General features: G+C 41.8%; 1 protein-coding gene across 3 annotated transcripts in view; it reads left to right on the forward strand.

Moving 5' to 3' along the window:
• Nucleotides 1-18,858, forward strand: part of foxp4 (forkhead box P4) — a 96,614-nt gene that overhangs the window by 45,424 nt on the left and 32,332 nt on the right. For all 3 annotated transcript variants that reach the window (XM_086041024.1, XM_086041022.1, XM_086041023.1), the window contains exons 3-4: nt 6,357-6,446; nt 17,576-17,698. In XM_086041024.1, the coding sequence (XP_085897150.1) occupies nt 6,357-6,446; nt 17,576-17,698 (213 nt within the window). The remainder of the gene's footprint in view (nt 1-6,356; nt 6,447-17,575; nt 17,699-18,858) is intronic.

Here is an 18,858-nt window from a genome sequence, read left to right on the forward strand (position 1 = left end):
ATTTCTGTGCCACACAAGCGGTAGAACTAATCCTGCATTTATAGCCACCAGAGTTGGGCACGTCGGCTATGTGACGGACCGGTCCGCCTATGATGGACGCCCATTTTGTCACTGATAAACGATTGACGGGAAACTTAAAAATATAGTCGGACTAAGCATAGTCGGAAGCCCATTTTTTCCTGTCTATGTAATCGTCTTATTTTTGCCAAAGCGAACATTTAAATAACACTTTCCGTCAACGAAATAAAAACAAAAAAATGCTAAAAACTGAGACTAACTCTTATGTTTATAAAACAAACTAAAACTAAGTATATTTTTGTGAAAATTGCCTTTGTTGTTGTCTTTGCTTATTAATATTATACTTGCTCTTTTGGGGTTCATTTTAAATTATTTAAGGTCAGTTATTTCAGAATTGTAGTTAACTTGACTTTGTTACACAATACTTAGTGAACTTGTTTTTAATCTTGCACTTGACAAATGCTCCGTATATTTAAAAATAAAAACTCAAACTAATAAAGCATTTTCAAAAAATAAAAACTAATTAAACCTAATTGAATTAAAAAAAAAAACAAAAGTCAAAATCAAATACAAACTAACTATAAATGAGAAATCCCAAACTATTTTAACCCCGGTAGTCACCCATTGAAAGATCATAATTTACTTGACACGCGCACACGTGCAGAGCTAAATGAAATGTCTCTGCTTTTCTCCAAATGGACTTTCTTTACCGGCCCCCCTTCGCACTCTCGTTAAAAAGAACTTAGTTGTCAGCCGTTTTTCCCAACCTTGTTACGGAAGGAGACTGGTCCTCACCATAGCCATGTGCATGTGTATGTGGGTGACCCGGCCGGATTAAAAAAATGCACTGTTATTAAAGGCTGTGTCAGAGGCGATGATTTACAGAGGGGAGCGATGACAAGTCAGAAGAACACACGCACACACACACACACTATGTGCTCTCAGGCCTCCAAGCTGAGCGCTGACCTCGTCACCCCTCCTTCCCCTTCCTCCTCCTCCTCCTCCTCCTACCTCTCTCACTCTCATAAAACCTGTCTGACACCATTGATGTGTGTATGTGTGTGTGCGTGTTTGTGAGCGTGTGTGTGTGTGTGTGTGCTCCTCGGCAGCACAAAGACTCTGTTGTTGGGCCTCCCTCTTAGGCCTCTCTCATATTTTCTTTAAAGGTGCAGTGCGCCCCCAGGAATGCCACAGGGGGAACAGAGAGTTGGGTTTGGGGGTGGGTGGGGGGGGGGGGGGTCGGCGTTTAGGAGGAGCTGGTTGTGTGTGTCAATGTGTGTGTGCATGTTACAATGCTACAGCTCACCCAGGTCACAGAAAGAAAAAGAGAGGGTAAAGATGAGAGATGAGGAATGAGTGAGGAGGGCCAACAATGAGGAGAGCTTCTTGACTATGTTGAAATGAGTGTGTGCGCATGCACGTGTGTGTTCAGGACAGTGGTGAACACCATCCCAGTAACTTTTACAAAACAGTATATAGGATTATAACTAGACAGCCATCACAATACAAATTTACACTATTTAGTATCGGGGGAAAAAAGTGAATCCACAATAATGAATCAGTTTTCTCAGGCATGTTACCATTAAAAAAAAGAATCTATTAAAAATACATCTACTGTGTGTTTAATTTTCATCCACAATGGAACTTTAAAGGTCGGACACTCCAACCGTATAACAAATAATGTACATCAATCCATTCCACCCCCAAATTGTCATCATGATTTATTAACTACATGGCAAATGTTTTTGTAACATATTTCTATTTTTAACTGACTTTTAACGTAAATTTAAAAAGAAGTTATCTTAAAACTCAAGTAAACCTTTGTTGGCATGTGACTGGAGATGTGCACAAACTTTTAAAAACATTTTCAACTTTCATCCAAGTGTAAAAAGACCTTAATCCCTTTTAAGTCAAACCAGTTGTGTGCTCGCCATTAACTCTGTTGATCTTTGATGGACACAGTGATGCAGAGAAAAATGACTGCGTCGTCATATTGCTCCACTTTTATACTCTTACCCTTTAACACAAAATAAACATTAAAATGCTTTTAAAAAACAAAACTAACTGAAACTACATTTTACGTTTACAAAAGTAACTAAAACTAACTATAAACATTACAAAAATGTCCTTCGTTTTCAGTGTTGGGAATTAATTTAATACTTGAGCCTATGGGGTTGATTTGAAATAAATGTATTTCAAGGACAGTCTAAACAGTCGACTGGAAGTTGTGGTCCTCTTACAGCATGCCGCCTAGACGTGACATCATCTAGCGGCAGCCAATAAAAAAGCGCCACCAGATGATGTCGCTCCTTGGCGACAGTTGTGCCTGTGGTTTGCGTGAATGGAATAGTTTCCCAGTTTTTGTCACCTAACTCAGCCCGAAATTCGATTCTAGGTCACAAGTGCTTTCATTTTTTGGTTCATATATGTAAATATATGTATGTATATGTATAAAAAATACTACTCAGTACAACCGTGTTAAAAACATCTCAACAGTATTTCAAGCCACAAATGCACTTTATTTAAGACGTTAGGGTCGTGATGCTTCTAACTTTGGAAGAAGTATCATGCATTGCACCTATTGCACTTCAAAGTCTATGGATTATTTGGATTTTTGTTTTTAAAATATTTCAAAATATGTTCGAGTTTTTACTATGCAGTGCTTATTCTGTGATTTTAAAAAAAAATCTTGCACACAATAAAATCAACAATTATTTTTGAAAACTAATTAAAGCATTTTCAAAAAAACACAACTATATATTAAAAACGAATAAATCTTCTCTGAAAAAAAATAAAATAGATAATAATAATAATAATTCAAATGAAATAAAAACTAACTATAATGAAAATTCCCGAAATATTATAACCCTGTTACCATTCTGTGGCGGAGTTATAAAAGATAAAAAAAATGAAGTGTTGAAATTTTAAGGTTATACCATGATTTACACTATGCATAAGGGTACAAAAAAACAGAAATAAAAAGTGTCCTGTACTTGTACTAAAATTTTCAAAAGGTTAAGATGACATTGCATGTAAGCTACATTTGTGTATGCAATCAGCCCATCCATGGCCTCTTAATAAGTCACCAAGCAGTGCGTCATTGTACTGTTTGCCAACACTAAAAGTGTAGACACATCGACTATATATCTACAGCCAACTTGTGTTTACCCTCACACCTCCACGACTGTGGAATCTGGGAGATGTACACTCCCTCTTCACACTCAATTTTATGCTCATTTCCCATTTTGTGTGGAAACATGGGAGTCGTGCAATACTTTACCTGGCAAATAATGATGGAAAATGGTGACTTGTCACAATCTTAATTTGACTACTGTCTCTTTTGCGGGGGCGGGATTCGGTGCATAGCCACTGCAATTGATAAGAATGTGCGATAGAATTGTACTCTTGACAATAAATGTTTAATAATAATAATAATCATAATAATAATGATAAGCTCAATGGCGAAGTTCTTCACTTACTTCACTATGTCGATTTCAAACTTCGAGTTATGAATAAGTTTCAGATATGCGACCGCTCGAGTCAAGTGAAAAGAAAATGGAGAAATTAAGGTACTGTAATGCCCTCGTGTGTGGGCAAACAGAGCCACGCGCTCAGTTGTACGTTTAGCCATTTATTGAACGGGACAAATCATCCAACACCCAAAAAATGAGAAGACAACCAACCAACTTCAGCTCCTCATCAGTCACTAGGCCATGCCTCTCAAAGGCACACATGCAGCATACGAATACCCGTACATACTGTAATAACACGTTATAAATGTAAGTATATTTGTTTACATTCACTTTTATTAGTTTTTATATAACACTGCTTCTTTTTCTTTCTAAAAAAAACATGCAACCAAAATGCTTTTTTGTGAGGCTGGAACATATTAATAGCATGCCAATTCATTTCAATGGGGGAACACTGATTTGATATAAAAGTAAAATATGCCACGCTTCGTTTTATTTTATTTTCATTTCACGGAATGACTAAAATGTGTCAAGTCAAGGCACCACTGCATTTCAGTTGTGGTGCATTTACACCAACTGGTGCTTGAATGCACTATACCTTAATGCTGTTTGAGTATCCACAGCAAAGCAACTCAACCTTTTGTGCACATGTATTTGTCACATGCTTTCCAAAAGCACATCTATGAATAGAGGCGTAGGAGAGGAGACAGGCATCACCTCTGCTCTGTTCTAGCGTTTATGAAAGCCATAAATGGTTCTTTAATATAGTGGTAATCAGGGTGGTAATTTGGGTGGAATTGTCCTTTATTGTTGCCAGACATGGCTTCCCAACTCCTGCCAACACATACACACACACAGAGAGAGAGAGAGAGAGAGAGAGAGAGACAAAAGCGCACCCTCGCTCTTGGGCAGACATGGTGTTCAAGGCCTAATTCACACCACATGCCAACAAACTGGGCGGTTGTGTGTATATGTGTCTGTGCGTCTGTGCTTGTTTTAATGCTGAGGTCAAACCAGTAAATGGGAGGGGGTTCCCGAGATTTTTGTTCAAGTGTTAAAAATCATGTGTGTGTGTGTGTGTGTATGTATACAGGCGCGTCCACAGCCACATCTGTGTATGTGTGTTTTAATTGCGGTCTCAGCAAAAGTCGCAAGTGCGCTCCATCCAGATGGTTTTCATCATGGCGACTGCACAGAGCGTTTCTGTCTCTTTCAGCCTCCCTCTAATCTCCCGCTCTGTTTTTGCAATTAGACATTACTTAATGTGCCAGAGCGTCTAATTTGACAATTCATTAAAAATGTGACATTATACAGTAACTCTGTGCTGCACTCTTTCACAACAACATTCTTCTCCTCCCTCTCGTTGTCAAACGATGCATTAGAACTCATTTCTGGCTATGAGCGGTTGCGTAAGATCTAAGCTGAAGAACATCCCGAGTTGCGGCCGTTAATTTGTGGTGTCCGCGCATACACACACAGACTTTCATAAATCAATATTTACTAAGGAACCTTTCCCCTTTGAGTCAGAGGAAGCAAATGTGCATCCTGCTGTCTCCCCTCTCTAACCCTCCATCACGAGGTTGTGTTTGTGTGTATGTGTGTCAGTGTGTGCGCACAGCTCTCGTGTTTTGAAATGGGTGTTTTCTTGTTTTGTTTTCGGCACAGTTCAGACATTCCTGCAAAAAGACCTTTGCCTCTGAAACGGATTTGTCTTGACAATAGCACTTTTTTTTTCTTATCGAGTTTTAACACTACAAATGGCAACATTGGAAAACTTGTATGTGGACAAATAGGAGATGCATGTTCAGGAAAGTCCACGGGAGTTGGTGTGCGACTGGACAGCACTGGAGGGCAGAGGCGTGGAGGAGGAGGACTAGTGAGGAGGTGCATGGCTCCTCAATGTGCATCAGGGTCGCCTTACATCACTCTGACACATATAAACACTGTTCAAGTGACACACATGACGATATCCTGACACACTTCTGCCTCAGAGGATGAGCACAGCCCATTTGGAAGGGTGGAAGGAGCGAGACACAAGAAGAGGAGGAGGAGGTGGTGAAGGGTGCAAGAGAGAGTGAGGCAGGACCAAATATTGAAAATAGGACATTTTTTAATGAGTTTGGAAGAGATACGTCACTTCAAGAGACAGTTTGAGTCAAGTATGCCGTAGAAGGGAGTGGCCGGTATTAGTCTGCATTTTGTTTTCTTCCGAAGTGGAAAATCATGTTTAGGTGTGTGGCTGAGTATCCTTTACTAGCTGTAGATAACATATAAGTAATCTGCCATAAAAAATGCAAAAGAAGTTCGATTCCATTGCATCAGAAACAAATATTGTAAGTACAGCAGAATAAAACAATCATACTTTTTTTTTACTTTAGTGCCGGATGTTGAGTCACCCAAGTATAATAAGAAGTGACTTGCTTGTAAAATGTTAAAACAATAAAACACACAAGTCATGTATGGTGACTACTTTGAACGTGGGCCTGCATAGTTCTCTTTATATTTTGGTAAGTCGACAGAATTCTTCATCTTGAGTTCTTCTCTTAACATCTCCTGTTGAGGCTGCTGCTTCTTTTAGAATAAGTTTGACGAAAATCCTTTGACTCTTGCTGAATTGACCTCCCATGAGGTACGCCGACATCCCATATACAGTATAATGTGCGGATGACTTCCGTACTGTTTTATACAACTAAAAAAGCTGCAAAAACTAAATTTGATTCCGTTTGACTTGATAATCATATGTATGGCTCATTTCCAAATTGTATGCCCTTAGAATTTAATTTAATCTCGGATGTGCCACTGTGTAGCAATTTGATCCGGTGTCTCCATGTGTACACGTTCCCACCATGTCCGCTTTAACTCTTGCAGGCTCTTCAGGCAGCCAGACAGTTCCTCCTCCAGCAGGCCTCTGGACTCAACTCCCCCGGCAGCAACGAGGTCAAACAGAGCCCCGTGCAGGTCAGAACATACTTCAGCACACTCACTAACACACAGATGTGCAGAGGTCTGTGTCCATGTCAACTACACAGTGTGATATAAGCACATATCTTTCCTTCCTTATTACTTGGGCTTCCTCCTTTTTATCACCTTTGTCACATTGGGGCAGTTTGATTTGTAGCCATAGGTCACATTTGGGTCTTCAGACTGTTAAGTAAAGAGACAGCAGGTACAACTAGGTTCCTTATGGATGCATATGTATTTCTTGCACATTTCCAATACATGTTTGCTAATGTTATTCTGCAAAATAACCCACATCAACTACCGTACATCTTATTATCCAGCAAAAGTCTTGATAGGAAAGTATATGAAGTGAAAGCATCTTCAATCTAAAAGTGTCATCTAAAATATTTTGCACAGTGCCAAAAAGCCACTTCATTTAAAAAGCATAAAAATAACACATTTCAAAACGAGGAATACACTCAGGAATCAAAAGCTGAACAGCAATCATAAAGACTTCATTTACTTTGGATCAACATTGAGGGATCCAAATGAAATAATGTGACTTTTTAAGACACAAACGCGCACTAATTCATCATCATGCTTTTGTATCAGAACTCACAACCAACACTGACCTAATAGTGTAAATCAACACAAAATAACCAGGGCTGATAAACATACACGTGTAGTCGCTCGCGTCTTCCCCATCACAGCCCTTCCGAAGTGACACATGGTTTCAATCTGCACTGTTGCTTCCTTTAGTTTGTGGCTGCACACATTTCAACATTGTTCACTATGACAAAGCTATGGGAAGAGCAACATCGGTATTCTTATTCAAATTGTATCATTTAATGTTGTTCGGGCATAAAAGGTGATATCATTAACCTGGAATGACAGTTTTGGATGAAAAACATGGATGGAACACACGGTGACTTGACCTGCCTCGTGTGCACATTCTGATGTGGGGTGTTACCTTCTACTTCCTTCCCTCGCTTTTTTGCCTAACACACACTCACACACACACACGGCCACAGAGACACACACACACTAAAAGCCCCTCCTCCTCCCCCTCTCTCCATCTCTGTCTTGTTTGTCTTGTTTGTTGGTGCCTGGCCTGTTAGCCTCCCTGCACTATCCAGGGCACCCGAGCTACATCTCTGTTGTCTCAGCTGTCAGCTCAAATGGTCACACATATCCTGCCAATGCACTCTAGGATGTGTGTTGGCAGGGATTGTGTGTGTGTCCTCAATGAGCAAAAACAAGGTACATGAAAAAAAGTTGTACTATTAAATGCCAGAGTAAACTGAACTTTCATGGTTGTAATTTCTGATTTAAAAGCTCTCTGCTAGTTCTTGTAAACAGACAAACCTTCAAAATAAAGGGAGTTTTTGCATCCTTGTTATTATTATTGTTATTATTATTATTATTATTATTATTATTATTATCAGTTTACCTGACTTTGTTCTGTGTCTGTAGGGTGCAACAGATTAAAATGTAGAAATCACCGTTCTATTGAAGAAAAGTCAAATTATTAAAGCAGAAGTCAACCCAAACATGTTTTTTTTAAGAATATGTTCTATGTAAGACCACTAGTTGAAACAAAGCATTCTGATAAATATTGAGTTTGTGGAATAAGTTTTAATCCACTCGTTTTTAGCCATCCCTGGGGGCAGCCATTTTGTCTTCTGTCGACTGAAAATGACGTCACAACTGCTCACAGCGATCAATCACGGCTCAGATTCAGAAAACAGGTCAGCCATGATTGGTCGTTGTGAGCAGTTGTGATGTCATTTTCAGTCGACAGAAGATAAAATGGCCGCACAGGAGATGGCTAAAAAGGAGTGTATTTTGCTGCTTAACTTACATTCCACAAACGCAAAATCAATCAGAATGCCGTGTTTCAACTAGTGGGCCTGTTGGCAACATATTCTTGAAAAAAAATATGTTTGGGTTGACTTCCGCTTTAAAATAATTTTTTAAAAAAAGCTTCTTTTTTTTTTTAGCATTTGGCCCACATTATACCAATACGTTCGAAAATTAAGTAAGTAAATATTGTTTATATGTAATTTTTATGATTTATAAAAATAATTGTGTTTGAAGTGCATGATTTCTGTTTGGCATTTTTCCCATAGTGCCACGGGTATTGCTAATGCTAAGTTTTTAGCATTTAGCCACCAACAATTTGAACTTAATTGCACATTCGTTCAAATGCACCTGTAAATATGTTTAAACGCACTTGAAAATATATTTGAACGTGCAAAATGTTTACTCCACATTGGCAGTTCCACACTTCCCTAAGATCGATCATAAGTATGCCTGTAAATGGAATTACATCCGGCCATATTTTAAAGTGTCACCGGCGAGTGGTAGTGTGCACGTCAGGCACAAAATGGCCGTCCTCAGGTTGTTCCTGGGGTGCTCTCTCACATGCAAATGAGTGTCAGACAATAATTAGATCTTTAGGAGCCTGATAATTAGATTTTTTCCCCCCTTCTCTCTGAGGGATGGAGAGAGGGGGAAGACTTCTTCTTGTGTCTTGACTTCTCTGAAGTCATGGTTTATGCTGACAACAACTCTAATACTAACCCCCCCTTAGATTCCCTTATCCCCCCCACCCCCGCCCCGCCCATTCTCCATCACATTTCTCTTCTTTTTCTTCATTTGTAATGGAAGGGAGGATCTGGACCGCAAGCGAAAGAAACTCACAAAGATTGTATCTGCTTTATGATTGGTTGTTCTGAGATGGTCTTTGTGTTTGACTGCTTGTGTGAGATATTATCAGTCCACTCTGTGTGTGCGCGCGTGTGCGCGTCCGTCACTGTCTCGTGTCACATCCAGGAGAAACTTGACAATAGCTTACGTCTCTCGACAGGCAATTGCAGGAACAATTGATGGTGTCCAATGGAAGTGCAGTACAAGTACAATAGTGTGATTTCATGTTTGACGATGATAAAATTAAATTAATAATAGAAACAAATGCATTCTTATAGTTATTGAATGCATTGTATGATTGTGTCCCGGTCCGTCACTTGCTGCCAGTGTGATGCAGACCTTTTTAAATACTCTATTAGTCACAGTTCCTAAATCACTAAGCCTCATCATTTTGGCGTGTTAAAGCACCATGTTTAGTCATGCTGAAATGACAAGTTTTAAATGCTAAATTTATGTTATGGGACACACATTTTGTGTCTGATGTAAATCTGAAATATAACCCCCTGCATGATGTCTCCTTAAGGTGGGAGTCGGCACCTGAAAAATATGCCCATCCTCTGAAACAGATAAGATAAGATAAGAATGCCTTTATTGATCCCACAGTGGTAGTTGATGTTGCACTAAAGTGTCACAGTTATCGTAATTGCTGGCGGCAGGAGTGGGCGGGAGCCCAATTGGCTGACACAGTGGCAACTGGCGGATTAGCCAGCATGATGCGCGCCTCCATGACCTGCCACGCGCGCACAATGGCCAGGCTTGGCACACGCTCATATGGCGGGTGGCATACATACCGTATACCCACTTGGCACTGCTCGCCTGGCACACTTAACACTCTGCCACTTGGCATGCACACATACAGATTAGCGCACTTGCTTGGCGGAAGCCCATACGTGTGTAATTGAATAGTGAGGTGTCCTGTTTTCATGTATGATTGAGGAGCGTGTTTAATTAGCAAAAAATGTGAAAAGATTCATTAGCGGAATGTTAATTTGTTGCGCTCTGAAGAGGGCCTGGCACCAGCACAGCAGGTTGCAGGGAGAGTCATGTCGGTCCAAAGCCAAGATTTTACTTCAGTGAAAGCTTTTCTGATGCGTCTTTCTGTCTCAGCTCATCTGTGTTGTTCCCGGTTTCAACCGCTTGCACATGTGTGAGAAAACTCAAGCATACATTGTTTAAAAGTCTTTTTAGTAACCAACAAAAGTATGTGAAAAGATGAGTGCTTTGCCCCTCAGAGCGGGACTCAAGCAGCCCTTCTTTCCCTTCTCCATTATTTCCTTTTAAAGTGTTTTTCCCAAAGCACTCCTTTTGTCCACTCACTGAAAGTGTTTAGTCGACAGTTTCTCTCATTTGATGTGCGGGGGAATTGCGAGGGTGCGTATGTGTGTGCGTCTGCGTCGGACAGGCGGGGACAGAACAAAGCTGGGGGTGCGCGGGGTCCCTGACAGTTTGTGAAGGGTGTATGGGAAGAGGTTGGGATCGGGCTTGGCTCTGGCCGGCATGGAGAGAAGGGGCTGCTTGTGAGCGCTGGAGTGTGAAACTCTTATTTTGTGATTTGAAACATGAGTGAAATCAATAATGAAATATGGTCAATAACAGCCACTCCTCACACTTCCCAATGAAGTGGCCCGAGTGTGTGTTTGCGTGTGTGTTTCTGGAAGTGTGTTGTCATTTTTATTCCGAGGCACTGGGGCGTTAGATGGACGGTGGGGGGGGGAGGGGGCAGCAAGGGGAGGGAGTGGTTAGATTTTCCACTTGAACTTGATGGTCTGTCACTGTCCTCTGAAGTTTCTTTTATTTTCATTTTGTCTGTGCCCTGTCAAGGAGAATATTTGGCATGAGTGTGTGTCGACGTGTGTATGGCCACAGTGAACAGTACACCTCCCGGCTCACTAATAGGCCGACGGAGCCCCGTGTTAGAGTTCCCAGCAAAGTGTTGTCCAGCGTTGCTCCTCTGCACTCCCGCACCCCCTTCCATCTGTTCATCCGTGTGATCCACTCACCCACCGTCCTCCAACTGCTTCAGTGCTCGCAGAGGCCTGCCCACGGAGAGTCTTTCACACCTGCGTGTCTTTTAATATCGACAGATGCAGCATATTTTATTATGACGGTGTGAAAACGAAGGAATAAGTCACATGCCATCGCGTTGCACATGCCCGCCACCTATGAGCAATACGCCGATTCGAAAAGAAGTACAGCCGAACCGCCAACATGAAACATCTCCGAGGTCGTACAATTTAGAAAAAGCGACCACATTTTGTGGGACGAAAGGCGCCTCCAAAGTGGCTCGAAAACTGAAAGACAAACTCCGCCGCAGAAAATAAAAAAACTTTAATGATAACAGCATAGCTGTAGCTACTCTATAAGTCTCTGTCCTGGTTGCTCGGTATAAGATGTCAGTACAAGAGTTAGAAAGTCACTGTGTCAGCTGTTTGTGTGTGTGTAAAAAGACTCATCTCACAGTCACATGCCGCAATCTGCCTATGCATGCTTGTTCCATTCAGGACATTGACTCAACTTTAGCAAGCCTTACTAGTATTCCACAGATGATATTCAACATTGTCTGACGAGTTCTCTCAAATATTCCAGGTTTAGAAAGAGTTTAAACATTTCTCCATCCAAGAAATGTAAACTTTTTCTCAACCTGGAAGAACAGCCACTTTCCCTGCTCTCCAGTGATGCATTCTTTAGATAATCCAATTGTTCCAGCTTTTAAACAGTTCATTTATCTTCAAATTCCCAACACACAGTAGTATGCGCGATTTTATGTACTTTGAACTATCACTTTGACACATACCGATGATGTTTCTCAAACAGGATCCTCCTTTGGGACTGACTTATTTGGCTTCATGCCACTATGAGTTGTTTGTGTCCTTCTGAGGGAAATTGAGAATTTTATTCTTTTTTTCTTTTTTTTTTTTTGTTGAGAATTTGCTATCCAAGGAGGCGAGATGATCAGAACATCCCCAACTCCGTTCACCTTTACTTTGCTCATCAGTCTCCCACCCCAGACTAATGTGGCCCCTAACCCCACCGTGGACTAGTGAGTAGGGGTACTCACCACACACAATGGAAGCCCTTTTAATTCCTGTAGTGGTCTGACCCTGAGCTCCAAACACTCTTCACGCAGTAGGGACTCCTTCACTTACTTTTTAAAAAAAAATCTTTATCGCCTTTCTACTTCAGCCCTCTCTTGTAGAGCCCACTTACTCTCGAAAAGCCTGCCACCCCTGCTCACCCTCCTCTTATTACTTGGCAAGAGGAAGAGACAGGTTGTGTACCTGGCGAAGGAGTTTTGCTTTTGTACAAACGAGTGCAAGTTCAAGACGAAGCATGGAGCTTCACCGCACACCAGCTTTTTATAGTGCAGCGGAGACTTGATTTGGAATGGAGGAGCCCCCTTTCGAGCATCCCTTCAGTTGCCGAGGAGGGTCATGCGTGCATGCAAAAAAACGCAAGTTTCCATGTTGTATGTGCAAGTCAAGTTTTCATGCACATCAAGGTTTGTGTGTGACAGGGAGAGCGGAGAGGTGGTAATGCTCCGTGACAGGGATAAACAGCACTGCTGGGGGGGGTGGGGGGACGGCGGGGGGGCGGGGGGTGGGGGGGTTGCACCTACCAGGGGAGCAAGAGGGCAAGGAGGAGGAGGTGTGTGTCAGCCTCTCTCTTCCTCCTCCCTTGTCATTTTTTTCAATTATCCCTCTCTCCTATGTGTCCCCGTACACCCAGAGGCAAGGTGCACATCATTTAGACTGAGAGCCTGTTTAGATGGTGATTATGGCAGCTCGCTCTTCTTCTTTTCTCTCCGCTCCACATGCACACAGACACATGAATTTTGAACAGTTTGGGCTTGACTCGGATTCGCCTGTGTATCTACTATTCTTCTTCTTGATCTCTTCCTATTCCTTCTTTTTGCAATTATAAGAGCGTCCACTCTTTAGACTCAACGTGTAGGGCTCTATTTTCATAGACAGGTGCACCTGCGCTCGTCTTCGGTGAGGGGGCGTCTTCATTTGCATGCCGGGGCAAGTCTAGTTTACCGTGTTTGGGAATTTGGCAGACCGCGCTACGCAATGCGGGGCATTTTAGCGGACGGATGGGTGTGGGGGGGTAAATTGCCCACTTTACAGATCTTCTTCAGTTCCTTCTAAATGTACCTTGCGCGTGCCGACCTCCTGCATGGACTCCAGCCAGTGAATCCGTCATCCTTCCGTCTGAATTAAAAGGCTACGAGAGGAGATGCTTCAGTTGGCCGTGTTCACTCCCACAACAGCGCAAATACCCCACCTACAAAAATAATTAAAAAAAGAATACTTCAGCCATGTGCACCATTACACTGCACTACTTGTGCTGGGCATTAAAATAAGGCCCTTAGAGTGTGTCTCCAATTTTTGTTTAATCCATTTGTCCAGGGAAACCTTCAAGTTCTTCACACCAAACTCATCCAATCATGTCTTTCTATACCTAGCTTTGTGGAAACAGCGTTTCCCAAACCTTTCCCGCAACGTTGGATGCATAAAATTATTTTAAAGTGTTTTGTCGGAGGAAGAAATTAGCGCTGTAGCTGAACTTTAATTGTCATGACATTTGCCGGACTTTGGTGCAGGCAGAAGCGGTTCAGTTGGCACTTAATGATGATGCGAATGTGAGAGTGTGCAATTGTTGCTGTTTCTCCACACTAATGCCTATAAAATGAGTCCGTTTATCTAATGAATGTAGAATTTGATTCAACTAGTATGGATCTATTTGGCAGAGTTGAGCTTTGGGTTTTTGTTAGTACAAAAGACCACGAGCTGATGAAAAGTGAAGACGGTAGCCAAAGTTCAGTCCTTCCTAGGAGATAATGCAGTCATATAAGCAGCCTGTCTGTATATAAACACGGAGCCTAGTGCCTCTCCAAGGCACTGGTTAAATATCAGATAGTCCTCCTCACCATCTTTCGAGGTTTCATCCGAGATGTTAAGTGGGGCTTTCCCTCGTTCTTGTTTGAATGGAAAGTCATCAAGGGAGAAGACAAGAGAGGGATGGATCCCTCATTGAAATGCGAGTTACATCCCCCCCTTTCTCCCTTTTCTCCCTCTCTCCTCTGGGGACTCCCTGCCTTTCTCCTCCTATTTCCCATCTTTCAGACGCTCCCTCTCTTCCTTTGTTAATCAGTTAAACTCCCTCTTCAAACAACCCCTCTAATTACTCCTCCACTCTCTGTAAACGACAGGGCTGTCTCTTGCATCTCGTCTCCATCGCCTCCCTCCCTCCCCCCCGGCTCCCGCTCTCCGTGGCAGGGGTTGACCTCTGTCAGCCACCAGTCGGCCCTCAGCAGTGTGCTCCTGTGCACGTGGATGACTGACTCCTGCATGTTAATGAAAAGAGCAATGTATTAGGTTAGGATGTAATACTATTTTTTATCTCAATGTTGGTGATGAATTTCATCTGGTTGCACAGTCACATGATTGGAATTTGCCATCGGGACAAAAAGCCTGTCTCTAAAATATAATACATTATAGTAAAACATCATAATTAAAACGGTGAGGTGACACTTTCCTCACTGACTACCTGTTGGCCACACTTTTGTTTTACTTTATTAGGGATTTCTTAATTTTTCCACAGCGACGTCCTCATTTTGTCCTTCTGCCACCCAGCCCCACCTTTCTGACACTAATCTCCACACACATCTCCCTCTTTTAAATTAACATGCAACAAGAAAAAAAAGGGGGGGGCGACAGAAGGGAAAAAAATGAAATGCATTTAATAAATGGCTGACTTCAAATCGCCCAGCTTTTCAGCCTCCCCCTATTCAACACCCCAATGAAAGGGGAGAAATCATTCACTGGGAGAGACAAAGCCGAATGAAAATATAATTCTGCATTGTGAGGCGCTTTTGTCCCGGCCCGTCAAATCGTTAATGGCGGGGCTTTTGTTTTGTGTCATCGCTTACCGCCTGGCAGTGTCGTATGGCGGTGGCATCGCCTGCCCCCATAATCACCACGCTTTGTGATATTAGATTATAGGGGCAATTAATGGCATCAAACCTTAACTGCTCAGCATTCAGGTTGTCACACACGCATTCAGCCTCCTGTACATCCTCACACACGAGTTCCATATATCAGCACCCGAGTCCATGCAGGGCATTAGCCGACATGTGAAAAGGTGCTATAACTCCAATAATTATTACGCCTCTGACTTGAAAATGTCAATGGCGGTGTGTATAAAATAGTACGTAGGAGTTGTCAACATGGAAGAATGGGATGCAAGAGCAATTAATTACAGCTTTTCATTTGGCAGCCTCGAATGACAAGGCCCGGCGGAGGGGGCACGCTGGCATGATGCCAAGCGTTCGCTCCCACCTTGCTCAAACACCCCCCCCACCCCCCCACCCCAACCCCCGCGTCCCCTCTTGCATCTTTTCCTTTACCAACTGCCACGGCCCCTCCCCTCCCTCATTAATGCCGCCTGTCCCTGAGCTCAATCAACATATTTTGTAACGCAGCTCTCATGCTTCCACCAAGTTTCGTTCAGCGCAGCATCACACAATGCAGGAACTATAAAACATTACGCTCTTAAAACTGCTAGGTCAAAAATATCTCAAATTGTGTCAAATAGCTAACCCAGCTCTGGGTCCAATAGGGACCGAACTATTGTTGGCTTTGGGTTGAGGATTTGACCCAGCACGTTGGGTGAAGAGTATGCTCAAACAAGTGGTAAAATCTACTTAAACTGGTGAGTTGAAGCTATCAAGAAATGGATTACCAGGTTATCAGCGTGGCTGTTGTTAAAAATAATACACATTTTATTACTGTACCAACATTTTATGAGAAGAAGAAGCAACCGTCTCATGTGCTGACTGTCATGCAGATGTAAAAAGATGTTAACCATTGGAAGGGTGAAATTAAATGTAACATAAATGAATAAATAAAAAAAATAAAAACACACACATCCCTCCCTTAAATTGAATAGCACCTCTCACTTTGTGGGAGCCCATGATGGTAGGATTATCCTTTAAAAAGTCCAAAGCAGATCTTCACACTGCCCCTTGTACCTTCCCTAGCATTATTGTGGGTGATGAGCAGTTTGACCATGATGGTGACAAATTATTCTACGCCGAGTGGATGTAGATAAATGGCCAGTTTGTGAGGTGATAAGTCATGCTTGTATTTCTCTATTAAAGTGCCATCACTGCTTAACAGGCAGGATTATTTGTATTGCGAAGGCAGTATAGTTTATTGACGTGTAGGCAGTGAAGGAAACGCGAGTCATCCCTCAGCCTGTTAGGAGAGACACTATATCCACTCTGGCAATCACACTCTCACTGCCTGTCTCATTAAATATCTGTTATCTGCTTTGTCTTTATTTCCCTTAATTGCTTCCTCTTTCATTTGTCTGTTAATTTAATATGTAAATCTGTTTTTTTTACACACATTACTTTAGCATCTATGCCCAGCCCTTATGTCACACTGTCTGAATTGTGTGATTAGTATGCTTTCAGTTGAGTTGTTTGTAATCAGATTAGCAACTCTGCCTATCTCTGCGTACAACGTTTGCACACTGCTTTTTTCTCTTTGCTGTGTCTTTGCTTGCCTGCCGCATGCTCTGATGAGATAGACATCTCACGGTGACAGCTGAGATGTTGTTGTATGTCTCTCCTCAGCCAGGCTTGAATATGTGGGAAGTAAATCACAGGCGACCATAACCATGTGTTTATGGAGGGAGATAAGATGTATTTATTATTTTTTAGATGAAGATTGCCTATCAGAGCTTGTATATCTGCTGCTGTCCCATAAATTGCCTCAATTATTTTCAACAATGCCAGTTCAGTGGAGGAACGGGCCAACAAAATATATGTGAAGTGATGTCTTTAATAGTCTTGTGTGTGATCTTGATCTATAACCGTTTGTTTTTTCATTCTCATTTTAAAATATTTATTTTATATTGAATACGAAGTGCTGATTCACCAGTGAGATTACTGCGTATAAATACATTGGTCTCAGGGTCCTTTATGGTCTTGTTTTTGGCTGACTCGCTCACTAGCATAGGCCATTGTTTGTTTGTTTGGCATTTGCGGCAGGTGGGGCCGAGCAACAAGTCGAAATTAATTAATGGTTTCTGTTTTGTGTGCTATTCATACCATTGGCGTTAAAAGAGCCATTGGACAACCTTAGTTAAAACTGAATATATTTTGGGTATAGCTAGCTAGCTATAGCCTACCCAGATAGATAGATAGATAGATAGATAGATAGATAGATAGATAGATAGATAGATAGATAGATAGATAGATAGATAGATAGATAGATAGATAGATCGATGAACTGACAGACAGACTATTTATCTCAGGAGGGAAATTAAATAAGGAATAAGGATGACACCTTTTACATGCAGTACAATTCTTAAGCTTTGAATGTTTTCCTACTTTTGTGATGAATGTTTTGATCCTATGCTTTATCCAGGTCCCTGTATCCATGGCTATGATGAGCCCCCAGATGATCACTCCCCAGCAGATGCAACAGATCCTGTCACCCCCTCAGCTCCAGGCCCTGCTGCAGCAACAGCAGGCGCTCATGCTTCAGCAGGTGAAACACATGCGCCTAAACAAACACACACACACACACACACACTGATTGGTGTTGTGGTAATGTGTCTGGTTGGACTCACTCCCACACCAACATGTTTAGATGTGTCTGATGTTTCATTGTGCGATGACACAGACTAGGTGTGCCTGTGTCTCTTTTTAATGTTGTGAGATCGTTGAAGGTATAAACAAAGGCAAACATTCCGACTCATGCACACATTTTTTTTTTTTAAAGTTCCTCCTCTTTGACATCATTATTACTGTGCATGATTGTTATTATAATGAAGCATGACCCCACCTGTTGGCACACACATGCACTTACCATTCACAGTGTTTTAGGAAGGCTTCAGGTATTCAGTGTTGCCATGCCAGCATCCAGCAAACAAATAAACACTGCTCATCAGCAAAACAGCTGTCAAATATTCAGACACAAGATGTGACCTCTTGCGTACATGTGAAATACACTTGGAGTAAAGATTCAAAGACTTGCAGTTCATAAGCGGTTTTACCAAAGGACATCATAGTTTTTACACATCACAGTAAGTTCAATGTCTGGTTCTATGGTCATCATCACCCTTTTTTTTTCTAATCATCGTACACTTCTGTAGTGGCACAAGTAAATAAATACATTACTTGATCGCTGCGTTTTGCTAGCATTTATGATGGCGGGTTTTCGTGTGACTTTTAAGTCATATTTTCCTAAACTTATTTTAAAAAGTAGCGTATAAAAATGATGCACACTGTAGTGTGTTTTGTTCTGCATCATTTTCAGCCGATGAATAAGAAATCAAAGCTATAACAACATCTATCATAAAGGACATCTACAAATCACATACTTTGTGAATTTAAGGGTGGCTAAGACCCTTCTCACCTCTTCGGCGACACAGAAGTCCGACTAATAAAACCACTGAGGTTAACATCATTCTCCCCGTTAATTAACCACAGCATGGACTTGCTTCGAGTCTATATCTGCAAGCCAGCACTTTTGCGCGGACCGACACAGACACACACACACACACACACACACACACACAGAAAGAGACAATCAGCTGACATATCACTCAGCAGAGCGTTAAATTTCATAACCCCGTGGCAGTACAGCATTGTAAAAAAGTGTAAGGAAGATTTACGGTCCACTACCACATACTATTTGTGTGTATG

Source organism: Filicampus tigris, chromosome 9 (genome assembly GCF_054856515.1).
Source record: "Filicampus tigris isolate MCC_2025a chromosome 9, RoL_Ftig_1.0, whole genome shotgun sequence".
Classification (NCBI taxonomy): domain Eukaryota; kingdom Metazoa; phylum Chordata; class Actinopteri; order Syngnathiformes; family Syngnathidae; genus Filicampus; species Filicampus tigris.